This window comes from Barbatula barbatula, assembly GCF_947034865.1.
Source record: "Barbatula barbatula genome assembly, chromosome: 7".
Taxonomy (NCBI): Eukaryota; Metazoa; Chordata; class Actinopteri; order Cypriniformes; family Nemacheilidae; genus Barbatula; species Barbatula barbatula.
Genome location: NC_136770.1, coordinates 1,469,875 through 1,490,054, shown reverse-complemented (window position 1 = coordinate 1,490,054; position 20,180 = coordinate 1,469,875). Strand labels below are relative to the sequence as shown.

The following is a 20,180-nucleotide window of genomic DNA, read 5'->3' as shown; positions in this document are numbered from 1 at the left end:
TTCAAACAAAGGTAAACTTAAAAAAACACGTGTACCTTTACTAATCTGAACTATAAGAAAATGTGATGTTTATTACAATCCTGTGGCTTAAAACTGTAACCTATTGATTATACAGAGCAGAGAAATACCCTACAATGTGCGCCTCTGTTCTTGATGTTTTCTTGTGCGAGCAATTCCCCAACAGTTTGTTTCGTTTCTGCTCACCTACTATTTATTAAGCCCATTATAGGCTGACAATGAGTTTGACTTTAGCCATAAAGGCGAATCACGTTCCTGCTGACTCAGAGACCAGCAGACGCATGTGACAAGTGCATTCGTTTCAAACAATGCCAGAAAGACACCAACTTTTCCATCCGGTCTCCATTCACGTGCCTGTCAGCCACAGACTCGAAACGCTGTTATCAAAAACACCGAAGGCTTTGAAGCATAGTTCAGGTCAATTCTTTGAAAGATATTTTGAAGAAAGTTGGTAACCAAACAACTTAAGCCTCCATTGACTACCATAGTATGAACACACAATCAATACACATCTCTCATATGATTTTCTTTCGTGTTTCACACGAGATAGATCATATACATGTTTTAGTAACATGAGGGTGAATAAATGACAACATTTTACATTTTGGTTAAGGTGCATTAACTAAAGAAAAATATCTGACAAAATATCCTATTTATTGATTTGACATGTAACATATCAACATCTGTCACGCTGAGCTTATTTCAGTTCTGGCAATAAAAACAAACAATCAAAAATGAAAAACAAACGTTTATTTTTGCACAGGTCACAGATATGCCACACAACAGCATTGAGAAATGCAAAACAAACATCTTAAAAATCCAAACTGAGGAACATCGCAGTGGTTTCTGGAAAGTAAGTAATAATCCAAGTGTGTGTTCGTTCTATTATTCACATTCAGTTGAAAACAAAACCCTGCTCGAAAAAAAATAAAAAATAAGAGGATGACCATAAATATATCACAGGGGAATAATAAATTGCAAATCACCTTTAAGAAATTCCACTTGAGTCACATACACCATTTGGACAGACAGAAATCAACTTCCGTCTTCCAGATGTGATATTTCCTGAAACCTACGGTGAATCAAAATCACGCTAATCTTTGTAGAACTAAGCCGCAAAAATAGCACACAGACACCGTATAAAATCTACTAAGAGAGTGAATGTTTAAACTTAGTGAGCCTACAGAAAAGCAGAAATGTCCGAATCTGAATATTCACCATGTATTTATCTGTACGTATAGTCTGCAGTATTGGTTCCACTAGTGTAGCCCCCCAAGTTGGGGTAAGCGCTTTGGGTGTAGCCGTATCCCGGGGGTGTGGTACCGGGTGGTCCAAATGTCGCTGTACCAGGTGGTCCACTGAATGCTAAAGACAGTAGAGAGTTTAAGACAAAGTTGTCATGAGTTAAATGAGATTAACACATCGAAATTCAGATACCCACCTGCATAACTGTAATCAGCCGGTCCTCCCATACTAACTCCAGGAGGCCCCCCATATCCATAACCGTAGTCTGGTCCTACAAGAGGCGGTTGGGTGGAGGTTTTGTTCTGGTTTAGTGTCTGATTGGCCGGTTTCTTAAACTGGGAGTAGGATTGGGTGTACTGATTGTAATAGCCGGTGACGGGCGGAGGGACGGCCTGGTATGTGGATGCGTTTGCACTGGAGATGGCAGACTGATCCGCTGTGACATTCATGGTGGTGGTGCTGGAAACAGACGTGGTTGAGGTGACTCCTGCACTGGGGATGGACCCTAGTGAGTCAGACTGAAATAATTAGCGGTGCAACAATATATTGTGAAAAAAACAAGCCATGGCGTGTTTTTTAAGATATTATGCATGTTTAAATCTATTGGTTCAGCAGCCAGCATGTGACTTTCACCGACATGTATATATATTTTTAAGGCTTTAAGAAGTTCCCTCTAAGCTTTCTTAATATCCTTCCTAATTGTAATATTTGCTAACTTTTATTCTTTTGTCAGTGCCAGACCTAGTGACTTTCTATTCAGTCACATTCAGAAGATTCGATTAAACCTTGAATTTTGTCCATCCTATAACACATTTTATGTAAATCCGTTATACTAATAAAAATGTTTTCCTTCAAGGATCACGTTCGTGGATGTATTATCATTGGTTTTGTATTCTTCAGCATTCAGACTGCAGCCTTGCTGCGACTCATGACAAACAAGGAACTTTAATCTTTTATAATTCTGACAGTGTACCTGCAAACTTTGAGCCTGCATGGTTGAATCCTCTTCCTCTCCCACGGCCTCTCCCTCTACCTCGACCAGCATTGTAAGCTACACCAGCCATGCCGAAACCCTAAAGGAAAAATATTTTATCATGACTGTAAAATGAAGGACAAGATCTAAAAGAGCTAATAGAGGATTCCAGGCGGTTGCACTGAAGTTACCGTTGGAGGAAATCGCTTCTTCTTGAGCGGGTCTGCGGGAGAACCTTCCGGAAAGAGCTGCTCTAATGCCGCCAGCGCTGCGTTGGCTTTGGCTAATTTCTTATTTGACCCGGAGCCCTGGAACTTCTTTCCGTCAACATCCACCTGAGAAAGAAATTATTTAGACGCAAGTATGCACGACTTGAACGCCACATCTCTGGTCACATATACGGTGGCATTGTGTTTTAAATGGACATGTCTGACCTCGATAGTGAAGGTTTTGTCGTTGAAACGGCCTTTGACACCGACAAGTTCATATTTGAGACTTCTGCGTTTCTCGTTGAGCTCCATCACAGGATTTTTGCCGTGTTTGGTGAGAATGGGGCCACCCTGCCATAAAAAGTCACAAACCAATCAGACCAAACTGTGAAATGAACTCCGAGACATCAAGGTCACAGCTGTCTAGGGACACCGACCTCGGCGCCGTCTTCAGATCCGCTGGGCGTTGTTTCATCTGAACCTGTGCAAGCAGCTGCAGACGTGGTTTTATTTTCAGCAGCAGGCTTCACCTCCGTTGCCATGGGGACACCCAATGCCTGCAGAACCTGCGTGTGTGGATGTAAGGGTTTAGCCTTCACACAAACTGATGCTAATGTTTAAGAACGAATCATCGAAAGACTATCAGCTGACTCACTTTCTGGGCGACGTGTAGTTTGGCGCTACGTTTGGAGGCGCCTGAAGCTTCGTATGTGACCCCGTCCACCTCTACAGACATGGCGAACTCAGGTTCATGTTCAGGACCGGTCTGTGATGTCAGTTTGTAGAGCGTGCCAGGACGTATCTGATTCAGCTTCATCAGCGCATTCTCCGGCTTGCTCTTTTCTGATCGAAAGGAGAAAAAGATCTTTTAAACAACCAATAGAGGATTGTGTATAACATGTGAACTGTTACACCCATTTCCGCAGTTTCTATCTGATATGGCAAAAGTCTTTCTATGCATGTTTCTCTTTACAAAGTCTAACAACTAGCCACCTAAACGGACAATTTAGTTGTGAACTATGAAGAAATGAATGACAACGATAACTTTTGTAGCATTGTATAATGGCCTCTTCAAGACAATGATGCTTGGAAAGAGATGTGTACCTTTTCTTGGAAACTTCGGTCTCATATCATGCTCTCCGTCTTCAAAAACTCTCGGTCTCTTTGCTGGAGCATCAGTCACCGCTATTAAAAAGAACGATCAGATTCACAATTCAACTATTTATATTACAATATCATTGTTCAAATTGAAATGAAATAGCTCTTTCAATACTCCTCATTGTATTCAGAATCAAACATGCCTTACAGCGAACGTAGATCAGGCACTCCAAGCAGAGATTAGTAACATGTCAAAAACAAACAGTTTGTAGTTGCTACCTGCGCTCTGGGTGTTGAGCATTCTAGCGGCTTTAGAAGTGAGACGATCCATTCCAAGAACTTTATACAGCTGCCCGAACGCAGAGAGTCTTAACGCAAACTAGAGATGAGAACAAGATAAACATCATATCTTCAGATGTGTCAATTTCCACAGTGTTGCTATGAGCTAAATAAGCAGTGTAAATACAGCCCTATTATGGAGCCGTAATACGGGACTAAAGGCCACTATGAACCTGTGCACTCTGGGTAATGTCCTCCCGCTGTTGCCTGGTGAGATGGGCAGCAGCATTAGTGCTCTCTCGCTCACAGGGGTCAATAATGCCCGGACCATCTGTACAGAAAAATCATACTCAATAAATCAACAAAAGAAAAACGTATCTACAATACTGACAATGAAAAATTTATCACCTTCCATTAATATACCGGAAGCAACACATTCCAGGACTCTCCGAAATGCCTCTCCAGGTCCTAACATTCTCTCGCTGGTTGAAATGGCTTTCTGGCACAACAGCTCGAGAACCTGAAGACAAATATATAGTTACGATTCCTATTAAAGAGATTCAGGTTGTTGACTTTTGTCAGTAAAGAAAAAACAATATATACTTCCCTAGTAGATATGCACCGATATATTGGCAAATTTGTAGTTATTTTAAAAGAATCGATATATCAGCTTTAACAGGAAAAGGCTTATTTTATTTAATGTGTTTATTGTATAATGTCTATTGCATAATCGAATGTTTATTCTGGGTAAAAAATAAGCAACAGTTTATCAATTCATGTTCTAGAAGTCAAAATCGAGTCGTGAAAAAAAGATCTAACAGCAAAAAAACTGTGTTTTTTTGCTGCTGTGTGTATTTTTGTCTTAAAACGTTGGTCAGTTGAATGGCAAACGGATCCAACTTTTGCATAATAGAAATCATTTTAACAACAGTTTGTTTAACAACGACTCACCCAGCCTTTGAGTGGGGCCCAGGATGAGACACGGGAACACAGGTCCCGCAAGATCCGAATCACAATCATGCACGACTCCAGCTCGGAAACTTTAGCCTGTCAACCCAACAAACACCCATCCTGTTAACACAGTCTCTCGCACCCAAACAGAGAACTTCTAGAAGCTTTTAGAGGACGTTTTCTTCTATTTAAAAGATTACAATCTGGCCCAATCATAACTTTTGACCATTACGAATAAATTGCAACCTGGGTAAGATACATCAGACCCATAAGCGGAAACTATTCATGCGAAGTTAATGCACTCTTAACAGCATGTTTTCAGAAAGGGCCTTGAATATGTATTTTCCCCAGGTCAAAGGTCAGATCAAGTTAAAAGTCGACTTTTAGACAAATAAAGACGGGATGCAAACCTGGAACCACTTGGCCTGGCGGAGAGACGCCAGAGAAGCCAGGCATTTCTGCCTGTCCAGAGCGTCCTGCGGAGAGCTTTCCGCACACGGTTCTAGTGACGAATGGAGTAAGAAGACAAGGTACAGTTTGACCAAGGGGGGTTCTGTCGTCTGGCCAGGGGGAGAGGCAGTGTTCCCAAGCCCACGGGCGAGAGGACGAGGGGGGGAAGGTTATCTCTGCTTTCCTGTGGCTAAGTGGGTAGAGCATGGCGTTAGCGATGCCAAGGTCATGGGTTCGATCCCAGGGACATTGCACATACTTTAAAGCAAATGTATAGTGTAATGCAATGCAAGTCGCTTTGGATAAAAGCATCTGCCAAATGCATAAATATAAATAAATGTAAATCTACACTGCCTATAAAACTGTGCTATCCGTCCGGAGTGTAACTCTGAGTATATGCTACATTTACGCTAAACTGAATGCTTCTTCCTCCCTTCTCCTCTTTGGGCCAACTGCATCCCGCCCCCTCCCGAGACAGAGTGTTTCCAGTTGGTCAAAAGTCCAGCGACCCTAAAAATTGACAAACTAGAAGGTTTGGTTGAGAAAGTCAATTTGCAACCACAGGCAACAATAGCAATTTCAATAAACTCATTTGTGAACAGGGTAAATACTGCAGCAAAATGCATGTGACATCTGCTCAGGGTGTGAACAGATTATTCAGATTTAAAAACAGAAAGTGCAAAGCTTTCATATAATCCAGACATGTGAAAATCTAGACTTACTCATTACGCATTGTGAAAAAGAATAAGGCATCACATAAAAGCAAGAAAATAAAAACAAACTAAGAAAATAACCTTTTGCTGCAATGCAAACCCTTCGTATCGCTCTAGAGTTGAACACGCTCGGTTTCCAAGGAAACGCTTTCCGCGAGAGCGGAAACACTAATGGGTGGCGTCACCATCCAGAGCACGACATAAACCTGTGCTGCTGTCACTCCTCAGATGGCACCGAAGGAATTTATGCTCCATAAATGAGAAAGGGAGCGTTCATACCTCCGCCGGACTCTTTCTCAACCTGCTCCCTGACAACGGGCGAGGTCAGAAGGATTTTCAGTTTCAGCAGAGGCGATGTTGTGCTGGTCACGATGATGGCAGCTTCTTGGATGGATGGAGTGATAACGAATTTCTCTTCAGTAACATCCTGTCAGGAGAAACGATTAGGATTTTATTATCGACTGGCGGATGTTTATTCAATATTTAGTCTGTATATGATACTACACTGATTTGCAGGACTTGACCTGGCATCCATGTTTGTATGCCGATTGCATTTTAATACAGGCCCCATAATATACGTGTTTATTTCTCTATAACATGACTGTCCATGGCCATTTCCATATGGTTTCACATTTCCATTAACTAACGGTCGGTATCCATAGATTTATACACAACAGGTATTTACACAACACTCCGAATTCAAGGACGAAACATACACCACCTTTATGAGCTCTGAGAGTTTCCCGGAGATCAATCTAAGCAGAGAACTGGTGGGTACGTCTCTGGAGAGAAGCACCAACTCCAGATCCAATTCATCCTTTAGCAAGAGCCCTTTTGCCACCAGGCCCACTCTCAAAAGCCCACGCAGTTTATTCTGTGACGAATCACTGCATAGAAGAGAGCACACGACAATATCTGCGGTTAAGTCGATTGGTTGTTTCAGACGTCTCACTGTCTCTGTGAAACACACACGTACCTTTCAGAACCACCCGCAGCATCGTTTTCTTTTTTATTCAGCCACTCCGAGACAGCCTTCAGGCCACATTCCATGTTAGACACCATGTTCTGAACGCCCTCCAGCTGCTCCGCTGATGGGTATATGGACGTATGCTTGGCTCTCACGTAGCGGTCCTCGTTCACGAAGGTTCTCATGGGCGGCAGCTTCATTGCTTGCTGTAAAATATGAATAGATTACAAAGATTCATATTACAAAGATTCATATAGAACAAGGCAATAGTCGTACCTCTTCCGGTTGCGAATGCTGATCTTCCCACTTTCTGAACTCCACCACGTAATCATTGTACTGCCTGAGGTCTTCCTCATAACATAAGCAGTCAAACCAATACCGCAGCTCTTCGTATCTGCAAACAACATTTACAAGCAGTTTAGAGAGACTTACAATGAATGAAGATGCATTTCAACCCAAGACCCGAACCCATAATCTTGGTGTTGCAAGCACTGCAGTATACACCACTGCCTGTTCTTTATTTGAGAAGCCGGTTAATGGTCTTAAATATAGATGATCTTATATGAATAGAGTATTCTCGTGTGATGTATTAGGTGTGTTACCGTTCGTAGTCTTGCTGGTGAAGTCGGACTCCCTCCTGGATCAGATTATCCCAGTACAGCAGCTCCTCGTAGGCCTGATGTTCGTCCCAGGACGGCGGTGGTCGAGATAAAGGAGGCCGCGCAAAATTCCCCATGTGAGCCATAACTTCCAGAGACCTGTTTACCGTGAATAGCCCATTCAAACCGACATTTACTCCACATGGCGATGAGAAATATACAAACTTTACATCACATTAATGTGCGCATTCGGACATTACGCGTTATAATTGTCACGTATCACGTAAAAACGTGCACTTCACATATAATAACAAAGCATTTAACGTTACACAACCCCTGAAATCATTGGGGAATGTTAGCACGCACGCCGACATGCCCCTTTTTGAACCGTTAACCGGTATAAACCGTTGAAAAAACTCGAAGACTAACATATATTGAAAGAGAAAGTCGTTTTTATTGCAAATGTAAGTATATGCTTTATGTAACGCTAAAGATATTTGTTTTACTTACCTTCCCCTCGGTTTAATACATGAAAGGGCAAGAGATCTATTTCCGGGTGAAGCCCGCTCACCGCGCATGCGCATTAATGTTTACACCGCCTAGCGGATTTATGTGCAACTACACGCACTCGACGATGGTTCTATGTCCTTAGTAGATGTGGTTAAAGTACTAAATCTAAACTCTTTGCAGATGACAAGCAATATCTATAATTATCGTAATTTCTATCACTGATAAAATACTGTAGATAGGGATGGATAAACTTTCTATCCGATGGAATGATGAAGTTGTAATAGTGGCTTCCCCCCAGGACCAAGTACATAATCACACAGACTACATAAAAGTGCAAATGTGTAATCTTTGCAAGTACAACATTTAGTGCAAACAAAATACATTGTATGCAAAAACATGACACATATAAACCACAGTAACAGCGTAAAACGTCAGCGGGCAAATAAGTAGTGAAACATTGACCATGTGATCATACCACATGTAAACCTTCAATGAGGCACTAGCAGCCGTTTTGATGCAAAAATATGCAAGTAGGGCAGTTTTTGTGCAAATGTGCTCAACCTTCGTTGGAAGAAGAGACGCTGCTGGGCATCTTGGTGATGTAGCTGGTGTTGAGGGACCAGGTGAAGTTCACCGCCAGGTGGACACAAAGGAATTTGGTACTCTTTACATTCTCCGCTGAGGAGCCGTTGATGGTCACTCTGTGTCTTCCTGAAGTCAACAGCCATCTCTTTGGCTTTGTCAACGTTCAGAGACAGGTTGTTGATGATGTGGTTCAAGACGTGCGTTGCTACACAGTCACGAGTCAGCAGTGTGAACAGAAGAGGACCGAGCACGCAGACCTGTGGGGCACCAGTGCTCAGTCAGGTGGTGCTGGAGTTATTGTTGTCCTATCCGGACTGATTTAGGTCTCTCGGTCAGGAAGTCCAGAGGGACGTGTTCAGGCCCAATATGTTCAGCTTCTCAATCAGGTGCTTAGGGATGATGGTGTTTAATGCTGAACCAAAATCTATGAACAGCATTCGGACGTAAGTGCTTTTATTTTCCAGATGAGTGCGGGCCAGATGGAGTGTGGGGGAGATGGCGTCGTCGGTGGAGCATTTTGGGCAAAACTTTTAAAAGGCACTACATAACAAGAATTATTTTATTAAGCTTTCTTCATGAAAAAGAAATCACAGTTAGCAACAGAAATTAGGTTGAGCATGTTATTGTTTTATTATGTATAGATTTCAATATCAAACAACACAGGTAGCCTCCAGAAAATTGAAGGGATAACACAAGCAAAAATTATAATCAAATTGTTTACATCCACATTTATCCACGGTAACATACATATCAGAGAACTAACTTGTTTAAGGAAAATGATGTTCACCACAAAACTGGCTTGATATATTCAAGGTTAAAGGGACAGTTCACCCGAAAATGAATGTCATCATTTACTCACCCTTCTAAACCTGTTTACATTTCTATGTTTTGCAGAACGCAAAGGAAGATATTTAGAAGAATGTCAGCAACCAAAAAGATCTCTTCCCCCATTTACTACCATAGTATGGAAAATAAAGGGGATGAAATCTGTTTGGTTACTGACATTCTTCAAAATATCTTTCTTTGTGTTCAAGGTTTGGAGCTATCTGAGGGTAAGTAAATGATGACGATATTTTCATTTTTGGGTGAACTGTCCCTTTAATGCTGTACAAAGATTTGCAATCATTAATGGTTCAATTAATTAAGGTTTGGTGATTTTTGTCAAGGAAATATTGTTTTTGTGACCAGTTTGCACTGTCCTTGCAGCTATGTCTCCTTTTTCAGCACAAGCAACTGTTACACATTCTAAATAGTCTTAAATGCACAATACTGTATGGTGAATGTTTCAATGAATAAATACTGTATAATAGCAGGAATGTGTATTGAAGCTAAAGCACAGGAATGTCCATATCTTTGCAAATCAGTTTCAATAAATACAGTTATCATCACTCCATCACTGTACATAGGAGATCATTGCAAAGGAAGGAAGAATACAGAACTATTATACACCCCCATTGGACAGATAGTGTGAAATGCCCCAAATGTGACAATGTTTAGCATCATTAATGCTTCAGTCTTATACTCTACTGACAGTATGTTTCTCTGAACTGGGAAAGGAATGGATCTCCCAGCAGCGTAAAGTGTTTTGTTTTAAATCTGTCGGACGTTTGGTTATGAGGTAAATCTTTTGGAGGATGGCTCGGCGGAGAAGAATGTAGACCCACGGGTCCAGGATCTGGTTCCACGAAGCTATTCGAACCCCCATTATCATCAGGGTTTTATAGGTGGGGAGGTCATCTCCTATAGAGCCGTCGTACGACTGTGTTACTGTTATTAGGCTGACAATCTACAGATATAAAGACAGAAGAAAATATTATTTAGGATCACAGAACATCCAGGGTTTATGAAAAATGTACATAATTTGCAGATGTCAGTGACTCATGGCAACCCGTACATTTTCAGGCTTTTTAAATAGAAAAGTTATATACGAGAAGACTATCAATTTGAACTCAGCAGGTTGTACATTTGTTGCACATGTGAGCAAGCGATGCCCCCCAAAGTATTCATATACTGTATTTATGACACACAAAATAATAAAACATTAATAAAAAACAATACAAAAATATATTTTGCTAGGTTGCTAAGTAATATAAAACCTAAAACAGACATTTTCGTCATGTCAAACATTACATGGAGCATTTTGTGACGAACTATGACATTGAATCCATTTGTAAAGTAAACATCCAAATAGATGCCACTGTATATGAAGATGCTTAATACAAACAATAAAACACCATAATACAGACAATACAAAATAAAAGACAGTATAAAACCCCCATAGATAAAATAAAGTTTTAAATCAGCATATTTTGTTTCTGAACCAGGCTTGCATTACTCAGACTCACCAGCAGAGGGCTCCAGCAGATGCACGACGTGACCATTATACCCACAAGTTGCACCACCATCTCAATGTCATGTGACCTAGCCGACCGACGGTTACAGGTTTGTTTGCGTATCCTGGCCAACACCAGCGTAAGTCCGCTCACCGTGTTACAGACCAAAGCCACAGCCAGAGTTATCATCCCCAGACCGGAGAACAGCATAACAAAAGCCACGTCTGGCTCTTCGACATCCTCCAGAACTTTAATGAAACACCAGGTGCCAGGGTACTGGTAGGTGTACGAGCCCAGCTTGAAGCAGGGTAGAAGGGCGACGCAAAGAGCCGCCATCCAGATAAAAGAAAGCGAGACTTTAGTCCTCGTGATCGTAACCAGCGAAGCGTGGAGCAGTGGCTTTGTGACTCCCAAACACCTCTCGGCCGCCATAGCGCAACCGAGAAAGAGCGGGCACAGGCCAAAAAACACCATACTGCCCCCTAGGAACTGGCATAAAGGGTCCGACCTGTTGTATTCTGCAGAGGGTACGCCTCCGGAAAGGTAAAGCCTCATGACTATTGAACCGGGTATGACATGCCCCACGAAGTCTGTGGCCACCAGAGAGCTGGCGAACAGGAGGAAGGCTTTGGACCGGCGTCGCAGGCGGCCATACGCGTTTACCAGGATGATTAAAGCCACAATGTTAGATAGGATGCCCAGGGTCATTGACAGCATGGCAGCTATAGGGCCGCTCAAGGGACGGTCCGAGGTGATGTTTTCCCGATTAGGGAGTGATGGAGAAGTCACATGACCCTCCCACTGACTATGATTGACAAAGGGACTGAGGGGCACAAGGCCGGATGCATTGCAGTGGTGCATGGCTACCTCAGTGGGGTATTGAGATGCGGGGGTCGCATCTTCACGGAGGGATGCTGATAGGGTGGAGACCCAAAAGTCCAAGACGACATTGAAAACCGGTTCCTTTTTTCTTGTGTAAACCTGTAAACAAACAGAGAGGTTTAGGATTCTGAAAAAGCCAGAACTGCATGATCACACTTGCTGGATTGTTTCGCCCATCAAAAATGGACATTTTCTAAAATCATTAGGTTTATCAATATTTCACCGTCAAGAAACATAAAAACATTTGCAACTCTGCTTAAATGAGATCTATCATTTTCATGTCTTTTTCTGATGGTTGTTTTCTTTCATAAAATGGAAGCATATGAAATATGAAAATCAATTCAGGGCCACACCAAAGCTGACAGAGAACAAATAACAGACAAGTTCTGACAGAGGCTACGGACAGGCACAGATTCCTCAACATTCAATCTCACCTGATATTCTGTGGCCCTGCAGTCAACATGTCCAGCTCAATAGAGAACTAAACAGTACGTCATTATTGGGAGCAATAAAAATGTTGCATGGATGCAATGTAACGCACTTTCCAGAAGACATTCCCTAAACAAACATGCTGGAACAAGTTTGCTATGACACAGCATATATGCACAGCATATACTATAAAAACAATGTAAGTGCTCACCGTCAAATGTAATGCAGATCCATTTGAGTCACAAAATCCATAGATCCAAACAATCTCTTGCGATAACAATAAAAATGTTAATAAGGTTAAATAAAAAATGTAAAAAAGTTGTAAAGATCCAAACGGCAGTAGTGTAAACCATCAATGTAAATCCAGGTGTATTTCTTAAAAAATGTTTTACAATTTCAACGGATTTTAAATAGAACTGGTGTGCGTAAAAGGAAAGCTGCTGCGCATCTTCGGATCCACATAATCCAAACGTAATAAAGGCAGATCATATTTAACTCTACTTATTTAAAAACACTATTGCAGGAGATTCACTCGATTCATTAAACAATGTTCCTTTAGATATCAATGATGCCGATCGGAATGACGCAATTCGGATTGATCCATGTTTCTCGGAGCGCAAGTTCATCCTCCTGCGGACGCTCCACTTCAGTTTCATGTGTCTCGAGACGGAGGCTATAGTATATAACCCCTCCCACCTCAATGAAACTCAATGTCAATCATCCATACACTTTTATTTCTAACCAAACGTTTCCAATAATTGTTAACAATTAAATAATGTAATACTTCAACTTACACATATGCAGCCCAATGTTTCTTCATAAATGTTCCTAAAAGTAAGCAGGTTTTTGTTGTCTCTCTTATCAGTCATGCAGATTCTTATAAAAATACAATTTCTTTCTTGTGTTTTTATGAAAATGTTTCGCAGCAGAATGGGTTGTGTGTACGTTAAAGATTCTTTACAGTCTGACATAACTTTTAAGCTTTTTAAAGTTACGGTTCAGCAAAAACAGTCAGTAATGCTTGATAATTAGACTTTAAATAATAATAATAATACATGTTATTCAATAATTAAAGTCTCTCTCTCTCTTTCTCACACAGACTGACCTTGAACACACTTTCACAAGGTTCCAGTAAACCAGATGTTCATTGAAGACAGGTGTTCAGCACGCTGGCGCTCTGGAGTGGCTTCACACTTGCGGCTTGGAATCCGACTGAAAGCAATATTTGTACATGGCCTGGATATATTTGAAAGGGAAAGAAACTGGGATGTTGATCACAGAAGTGACAGTTAGTAGTCCAGTTTTATGTGTTTTAATATTGACCTTTAGCATGTACGAATAATGTACAGTAAACAATTCATATACAAGGTGAGCCAAATGTAAAAAAGTTCAAATGCATGCACAAAGAATCATTTGAGTATTAACTTGTAGATTTTATTACATAAAGACAAATACATTTTTATGAAACGTCATTTTACAAATAACAGATCGTATATGTTCAGCAACCTGAGGACAGTCTCATTTTTGCAGACATTGTTCGCTAAAGCAAAAAACGTTCTGAATTATATGGAGGTTGCGAAGCAATTTTTTTTTACAATTTGTGTGTCGAAACTGTTCTCAGAAAGCACTTGATGCTGCGTTGATCTGATGCAGATATCAGCCACATCAATGAGCTCAAGCCGGAGAGGTTTAGAAAAAACTCATACATAATGTCACAGGGCTTATGAGAAACACTTTATTAGATATTGACACTGGAACATTAAAGCGAACAGAGGAAATGTTTTTTTCAGTTTTTAAAGATGTGATGTTCAAAATGTAGAGAGTTTCGGTTCAGCATGGAGTTAATAATCCACTGAAAGTGGCCATTTGGATCCTGTTTGATTTTGGTCTCCAAGAGCAAGTCTGAAAGCTTTGACTCTCTGACAATGAAAGCTGAAAAAAATCGAGGTACGGAAAAGAACTCTAAAAAGATTTGACAGTAAATGGCATAGTAAGCCAAATGGTAAGATTTCTTTTAAAATAAAAACAATTTAATCGCAAGCTGAAATCAAAACGTGTCAGAGTGGGTCAGGACCTGGTTTACTTTAGATCCCCAGATACCCTTCGTTTTGCTTGAAGGTAAAATGGCAAAAAGTCAGAAGACGGCAGGGGTTTCTAGCTTTCCACAGAAGTGGAACATTGCTTTTCATTGCCAGTCATTACAAATCTGCCCAGATGCACGTTTTCACCCTCTGGCATAAGAAATGAAAACAGGTATTTATCCTGGCATGCCCATAGACATCGGGCTCCAGAAAGGGATCTCTGTGGATTGGAATGTGGTCTGTGTTAATCACCGGGCAGTTATTCCTAAAATCCTGAAGCAGCAGTTAAGCTTCATGTAGTCTGTGTTGTATTAAACTCATTTGTTTGCTTTAAAACGTTCACTGACGGGCCATGTGTTCGCTTTTGAAAGAGGAGTATTGGACAATAAAAACCAGAGATGAACTCCAGGTCGTGTTGTGCGCTTTAGCATCCCATTGAAACAGGACACGGGGGATGAGTCCTGAGTCAAACCAATGCAGTCACAGACTACACATCTTGCTCGGAAGCCGTCTCGATTTTATTCGAGGTCTGAAAACGCCTTATTTGAATAAGGCCATTAAGTGTCCCGGTAATATGATTTGTAAAAGGTCACAGTCTTCCACTGATCTGTCTTTGTGACATTCGCAGTAGAGAAAACAAGTAAGGCTATTTCCTTTATCAATTATCGAAGCGTTTGGAGATGAGGGCAGATTGTGACGTGTCCTGCCTAGAAAGCAGATGTGCAAGGTGGCAACTGGAAAGAAAAGAAGAGTTCTGGGAATCAAGTAGACACAAGATGGAGGAATCCAGATGCTAGCAGACATGCGTGAAGTACAGTTTTATTCACGGGTAAAAACTGAAAAAGTTCAGTTCCAGAGGAAAGTTTTATTGCTCAGAGATTCCTCTTTCAGAGAGTTTACGAAGATCTGAGTATCAACTCGGTTTCAGATGATTGTTCGAAAATGTCTTAGGAGAACAAAAACAGAAACAAAGTATAATTGTTGAAACGCAGAATACGTGGAGGTGTAAAATGAATGTAGATTGTAAAGGTCAAATAATCTGGATTTGGGTCAATTTGATGAGAAATATTTGAGTTCATATCGAGATCTTCAAAATGTTTGATCTGAGCTCAGTTTAACATGTTATTGACATCTCTAAGCTAGAGATTTGTGAGATTTCGGCCTCTTTTTCTCGGGAGAAATATCTGAGACCCAGATGAGACTTAAGAAAAAGTTTTCATTTTCTCTCAATTTGATGTAATATATATCTAGGAGACATTTAGTTCTGACCCTAGTGGTGTGCATTATAAAAACAATTTAGAAAATAAAAGTCCTGTTACTCTGACATAAATGTAAATGATCAATGTATAATGAATGTACAGAGTGCAGAACTGCTCCAAAACCTCTAGATTTCTAGAAATCTTTTATTTATGCTTTCTGAATTGCATATAAAATGATAGAAAAGGGTCTGGAAGCTTCCCCGAAACGATTCGGCTGGCAACTTGATTGCTCTTCATTTCGCCACAGGCTTAATATTCAGTTTGAAGGCAAGAGACATGCAAAAACTCACCAATCGTTCTCTGGCCAAAAATTCAGCCAAACCATAAATCTTTTACTACTTGAATGCGGTTCACCACATTCACATAAAAATGTCAAAATGCTCAGAATGAGCTACAAATGGTCAATAGGTACAAAACATAATTTGCTCTAAAACAAAAGCAATGGTATGGTATTCAATGACAAAAACATTACAAAACATCAAAATGGTGTAAGTGCTATATTTCTATATTAAGCTATATTAAGGCTTTTCTTAAGCCATATCAGCACTTAAAGTAACTTCTAAATCGACCAATTTTGCCTTGAAATGACAACTGTGATTACGGTTTACTTTCATGAAAACAGTATCTTACTGTATATATTCTGCTATAAAAAGCTCCTGTTGTGATGCTCGTAAAAAGGTGACACGCATTTCAAAATACACAATGTGTGATGTTCTCGAAGACAATATCCACAAAAGGTCTGAAAAAGTGTTTGTGTAACATTAGTTAAGATATGTGATGAACTTTCTTTAGTTTACTGGAAGCCACAAGAGGTACAGCATGTTCAGCACAGTATCTATTTCAGCTGTCAAAATACTTTAAAGTATGCTTAAAGATCGCAGACAAAGAAAGAGACAGATAAATATAAAGATCTTCTTCCTGTTCTGCATTCACCTGAACATCAGGCTCTGGAAACGAATACAAATTGTTCTTCAAAAAAGATTCTCTCAATCTCTCAAGTCATCAGGACTTGGTCTGTATCGTCTCTCTGTACTTTTCAGCCCGAGGGCAAAGGGCATTATTACAGACATCCGTGTACAAACACCTCTCTTGAACCCACATTAGAAACCTTTAACGTTTGATCTTATCAACAATTTATTGAAATTAAATTCTGCTTTCAACAAGAACAAAAACAGCAGGAGCCTTAAATAACTCAAAACTCATGTTCTTGCTCAATGAAATGTATACAAATCCCAAGGCTTATTCAACAGAAACCTTATTTTTCCCAATCTGGCAACTTGCATGATAATATTGATTTAATGATCTATTGCCAGCTGCTGAATTAAGATCAAGACTTATTTTTGGTATAATATCTCTCTGCTTCTGAATTATTCATAAAATGCTCTTAGTGGAAAAGTTCATTGACTTAAACTGTAAAAAGCATTGTGGAAACATACAGCGGGCTCTGTTTTATAACATATATCCGGCTCTGTATTACCTTAAGAAAATCACATTTCAATTATGATTAAGTACATGAATAAAATGACAGGTGCGGGTGGAGTCGGTAAATATTCTCAGCAGTGATAAAGGTTAAACTTGCAATAACGTCTCTCACTGTGAAAAAACTGTTGGATAACATAAGTTACCTGGCTGCCATAAAATTTGGAGTTAATTCAAGTTGAAAATAAACCTTGATTTAACTAAGTATAATAAACTCAACATTTTAAGGCAGCCATTTTTTAAGTTGAACCAGGTTTTACAGTGTAGATAAGTTACGCTGTTTAGCTGTAAGACTTTGTCGCATACTGTCTGTAAGAATAAAGTAATATTTCACAGAATAGACACTGAAATATCAAGCACAACTTTCTCTCTCTCAGCTAGTGACAGTCAAGCTAGCAAAACAAATGTTGTCTGCGTTTATAACCAAATGTGGGCAAACGCGTGACGTGCGAACTGTGGTTATGATTCAGAGCCTCTTTGGTCTGAAGCTTGTGATCACATGATCCAATGGTACACAATGTTTTAAGATAAGTAAAATCAATGAAGGTTTTGCTCTCAGAAACTGATTCCTTTCTAATGGAGTAGCTCAACTAGAGTAATGCAATTGCACCACCAGGGCGGGTTCAATCCCAGAACACACACATACTAACTTTATAATGCTCCAGATAGAAGTGATAGTGTAACAGGGTTTAGAAGATCTACAGAAAACAAGGGTTAGATTTACGTAAACGTTGGTGTATATAAGTCAAAGTAAAAAGGTACCCTGTAAGTGTTTACATTCATAAAGGTACAGTCATGGCCAAAATTGTTGGCACCCCTGAAATATGTTCAGAAAATCAAGTTTTTCTCACAGAAAAGTATTGCATTAACACGTGTTTTGCTATACACATGTTTATTCCCTTTTGTGTGTATTGGAACTAAAAAGAAAACAAGGAGGGAAAAAAGCTTATTTGACAATGTCAAATCCAAAAATGACCTGGACAAAATTATCGGCACCCTTAACTTAATATTTGGTTGCACACCCTTTGGAAAAAATAACTAAAATCAATCGCTTCCTATAACAATCAATAAACTTAAGGCCAGAGGCAGCAAAACAACCCCAAAATATCTTTGAACCTCCACCATTTTCGACTGTAGGTACCGTGTACTTTTCTTTGTAGGCCTCATTCCGTTTTCGGTAAACAGTAGTATGATGTGCTTTACCAAAAAGCTCTATTTTGGTCTCATCTGTCCATAAGACGTTTTCCCAGAAGGATTTTGGCTTACTCAAAAAAAGCAAGACTACAGTTTGCCAAAATGTACTTATGTCTCCGTGTCAGCAGTGGGGTCCTCCTGGGTCTCCTGCCATAGCGTTTCATTTCATTTAAATGTCGACGGATAGTTCGCGCTGACACTGATGCACCCTGAGCCTGCAAGACAGCTTGAATTTATTTGGAACTTGTTTGGGGCTGCTTATCCACCATCCAGACTATCCTGCGTTGCAACCTTTTATCAATTTTTCTCTTCCGTCCTCGTCCCGGGAGTTTAGCTACAGTGCCATGGGTTGCAAACTTCTTGATAATTTTGCGCACAGTGGACAAAGGAACATCTAGATCACTGGAAATGGACTTGTAACCTTGAGATTGTTGATATTTTTCCACAATTTTGGTTCTCAAGTCATCAGACAGTTCTCTTCTCCTCTTTCTGTTGTCTATGCTTAGTGTGGCACACACAGACACACAATGCAAAGAATAAGTCAACTTCTCTTCTTTTTATCTGCTTTCAGGTGTGATTTTTATATTGCCCACACCTGTTACTTGCCCCAGGTGAGTTTAAAGGAGCATCACATGCATGAAACAATCTTATTTATCCACAATTTTGAAAGGGTGCCAACAATTTTGTCCAGGTCATTTTTGGAGTTTTGTGGTACATTATGTCAAATTTGCTTTTTTGGTTGAAATGAAACTCCGTCAAATTTCTCTTTTCACATGGTTACTGTTGAAAAAACATTAAGGAAGTTGAAGGATTTTATTGATTTGTTCTTATAAAGCTTGTTTTATAATTAGTTTTGTTCCAATACACACAAAGGGTGTAAACATGTTTATAGCAAAACACGTGTTAATGAAATAGTTTTCTGTGAGAAATACTTGATTTTCTGGAAAAATTTCACGGGTGCCAACAATTTTGGCCATGACTGTACATAGCTATACTATACAGTATGTGTACATGAGCATCAAGAACTGATATACTTTAGCTTGAACTTCTGATAACTGTAAAAATCTTTATCAAAATAAAAAAACACTTTAGGTTTCTTGAACATTGTGAGATGTCATTTAAATCATTTGACAAGGATTTCCATTGACAGTCTGTTTTTATACACAAGAAATAGACGATTGTTGTTTGAAATGCCCCAAACACGGAACGAGTATTGTCCAAGGTCAAGACCTTTCCAGCTGTCCTGGATATGTTCCATGTTGGAAAGCAGATGTGTGTGAAAGGATTTTTAGTCCCTTGTGATGTTATGTAATTCATATAAGTAAATCAACTCTATAGCTACATAATAATGATGCAATGCAATGAATAGATGCACGCATGGAATAGGTCGACTTGACCTTTTCCACCAATGCAATCCATAAACAGACGCATCTATCCAAAGTAACTAAAGAGCAACGTGCAGACTGTCCAACATACTTTTTGTTTTGGTGGTTCTCTTCCATTTCAGTTCTCCAAACTGGCTTGTCTTCTGCAGGATCGTGGGAGGGCTGGAGTCTATCCCATCATGTTTGGCCACAGGCAGCGTTCAGCCTGCACAGATGATCTCCTGAGACCTGAATACTAAATTACAAGAGGAGACAATCCAGACTTGAAATGATATGATTTAAGTTATTTGGCGAATCTACGGCTTGAATAAATATTACAGGACCGCAAGTGTTACCATTAAATAAACTCAATATTCAGAATATGGACGTGCATATAATTCAACATAAGAAGGCAGTGAATACGATTCCAGAGGTCCATAAGACAAATAGCAGGAAAGGTCTCTAATAATTACATGATTTCTCCTTATTTCTGCTACAGTCAAAAAGATCTCAATATGAACTCGAACATTTCTCGTGACATTTAAACCAATCCAGATGATTT

At 40.0% G+C, this 20,180-nt stretch overlaps 2 protein-coding genes across 4 annotated transcripts; both read right to left on the bottom strand.

The window, feature by feature from the left end:
* Positions 1 to 654: 654 nt before the first annotated feature.
* ilf3a (interleukin enhancer binding factor 3a) lies at positions 655 to 8,138 on the bottom strand. Of its 3 annotated transcripts, XR_013786924.1 has the most exons (21): positions 8,013 to 8,076; positions 7,506 to 7,661; positions 7,180 to 7,297; positions 6,913 to 7,109; positions 6,658 to 6,823; positions 6,216 to 6,363; positions 5,184 to 5,275; positions 4,774 to 4,869; positions 4,231 to 4,342; positions 4,056 to 4,153; positions 3,823 to 3,922; positions 3,550 to 3,630; positions 3,101 to 3,288; positions 2,883 to 3,011; positions 2,671 to 2,796; positions 2,428 to 2,571; positions 2,237 to 2,336; positions 1,460 to 1,768; positions 1,237 to 1,383; positions 1,005 to 1,090; positions 749 to 931 (listed from the first exon to the last, which is right to left on the bottom strand). XR_013786924.1 is itself a non-coding variant. In XM_079460512.1 (20 exons), the coding sequence occupies exons 2-19, from the start codon at positions 7,646 to 7,648 to the stop codon at positions 1,244 to 1,246; spliced, it is 2,487 nt and encodes an 828-aa protein (XP_079316638.1). In that variant the 5' UTR covers positions 7,649 to 7,661; positions 8,013 to 8,076; the 3' UTR covers positions 749 to 1,090; positions 1,237 to 1,243. The 3 variants fall into 3 exon arrangements, 2 of the variants coding, with proteins under 2 accessions (XP_079316637.1, XP_079316638.1); XM_079460512.1 differs by having other exon boundaries at positions 749 to 1,090; XM_079460511.1 differs by having other exon boundaries at positions 655 to 1,383; positions 8,013 to 8,138.
* Positions 8,139 to 9,727: 1,589 nt separating this feature from the next.
* On the bottom strand, positions 9,728 to 12,897 carry ptger1a (prostaglandin E receptor 1a (subtype EP1)). Its single transcript, XM_079460488.1, has 3 exons — positions 12,453 to 12,897; positions 10,943 to 11,911; positions 9,728 to 10,383 (listed from the first exon to the last, which is right to left on the bottom strand). The coding sequence occupies exons 2-3, from the start codon at positions 11,789 to 11,791 to the stop codon at positions 10,114 to 10,116; spliced, it is 1,119 nt and encodes a 372-aa protein (XP_079316614.1). The 5' UTR covers positions 11,792 to 11,911; positions 12,453 to 12,897; the 3' UTR covers positions 9,728 to 10,113.
* Between the last annotated feature and the right edge of the window lie 7,283 nt (positions 12,898 to 20,180).

Excerpts from the sequence above, each read along its gene's own strand:
- ilf3a (XM_079460511.1), bottom strand. The coding sequence starts at position 8,086 with ATGCGCATGCGCGGTGAGCGGGCTTCACCCGGAAATAGATCTCTTGCC. Across the intron at positions 4,154-4,230 it reads TTCCGGTATATTAATGGAAG|ATGGTCCGGGCATTATTGAC; the intron begins GTGATAAATTTT and ends TTTTCTGTACAG. Across the intron at positions 2,572-2,670 it reads ACAAAACCTTCACTATCGAG|GTGGATGTTGACGGAAAGAA; the intron begins GTCAGACATGTC and ends TTTCTTTCTCAG.
- ptger1a (XM_079460488.1), bottom strand. The coding sequence starts at position 11,791 with ATGCACCACTGCAATGCATCCGGCCTTGTGCCCCTCAGTCCCTTTGTC. Across the intron at positions 10,384-10,942 it reads TCTGCTGGAGCCCTCTGCTG|ATTGTCAGCCTAATAACAGT; the intron begins GTGAGTCTGAGT and ends TTATATCTGTAG.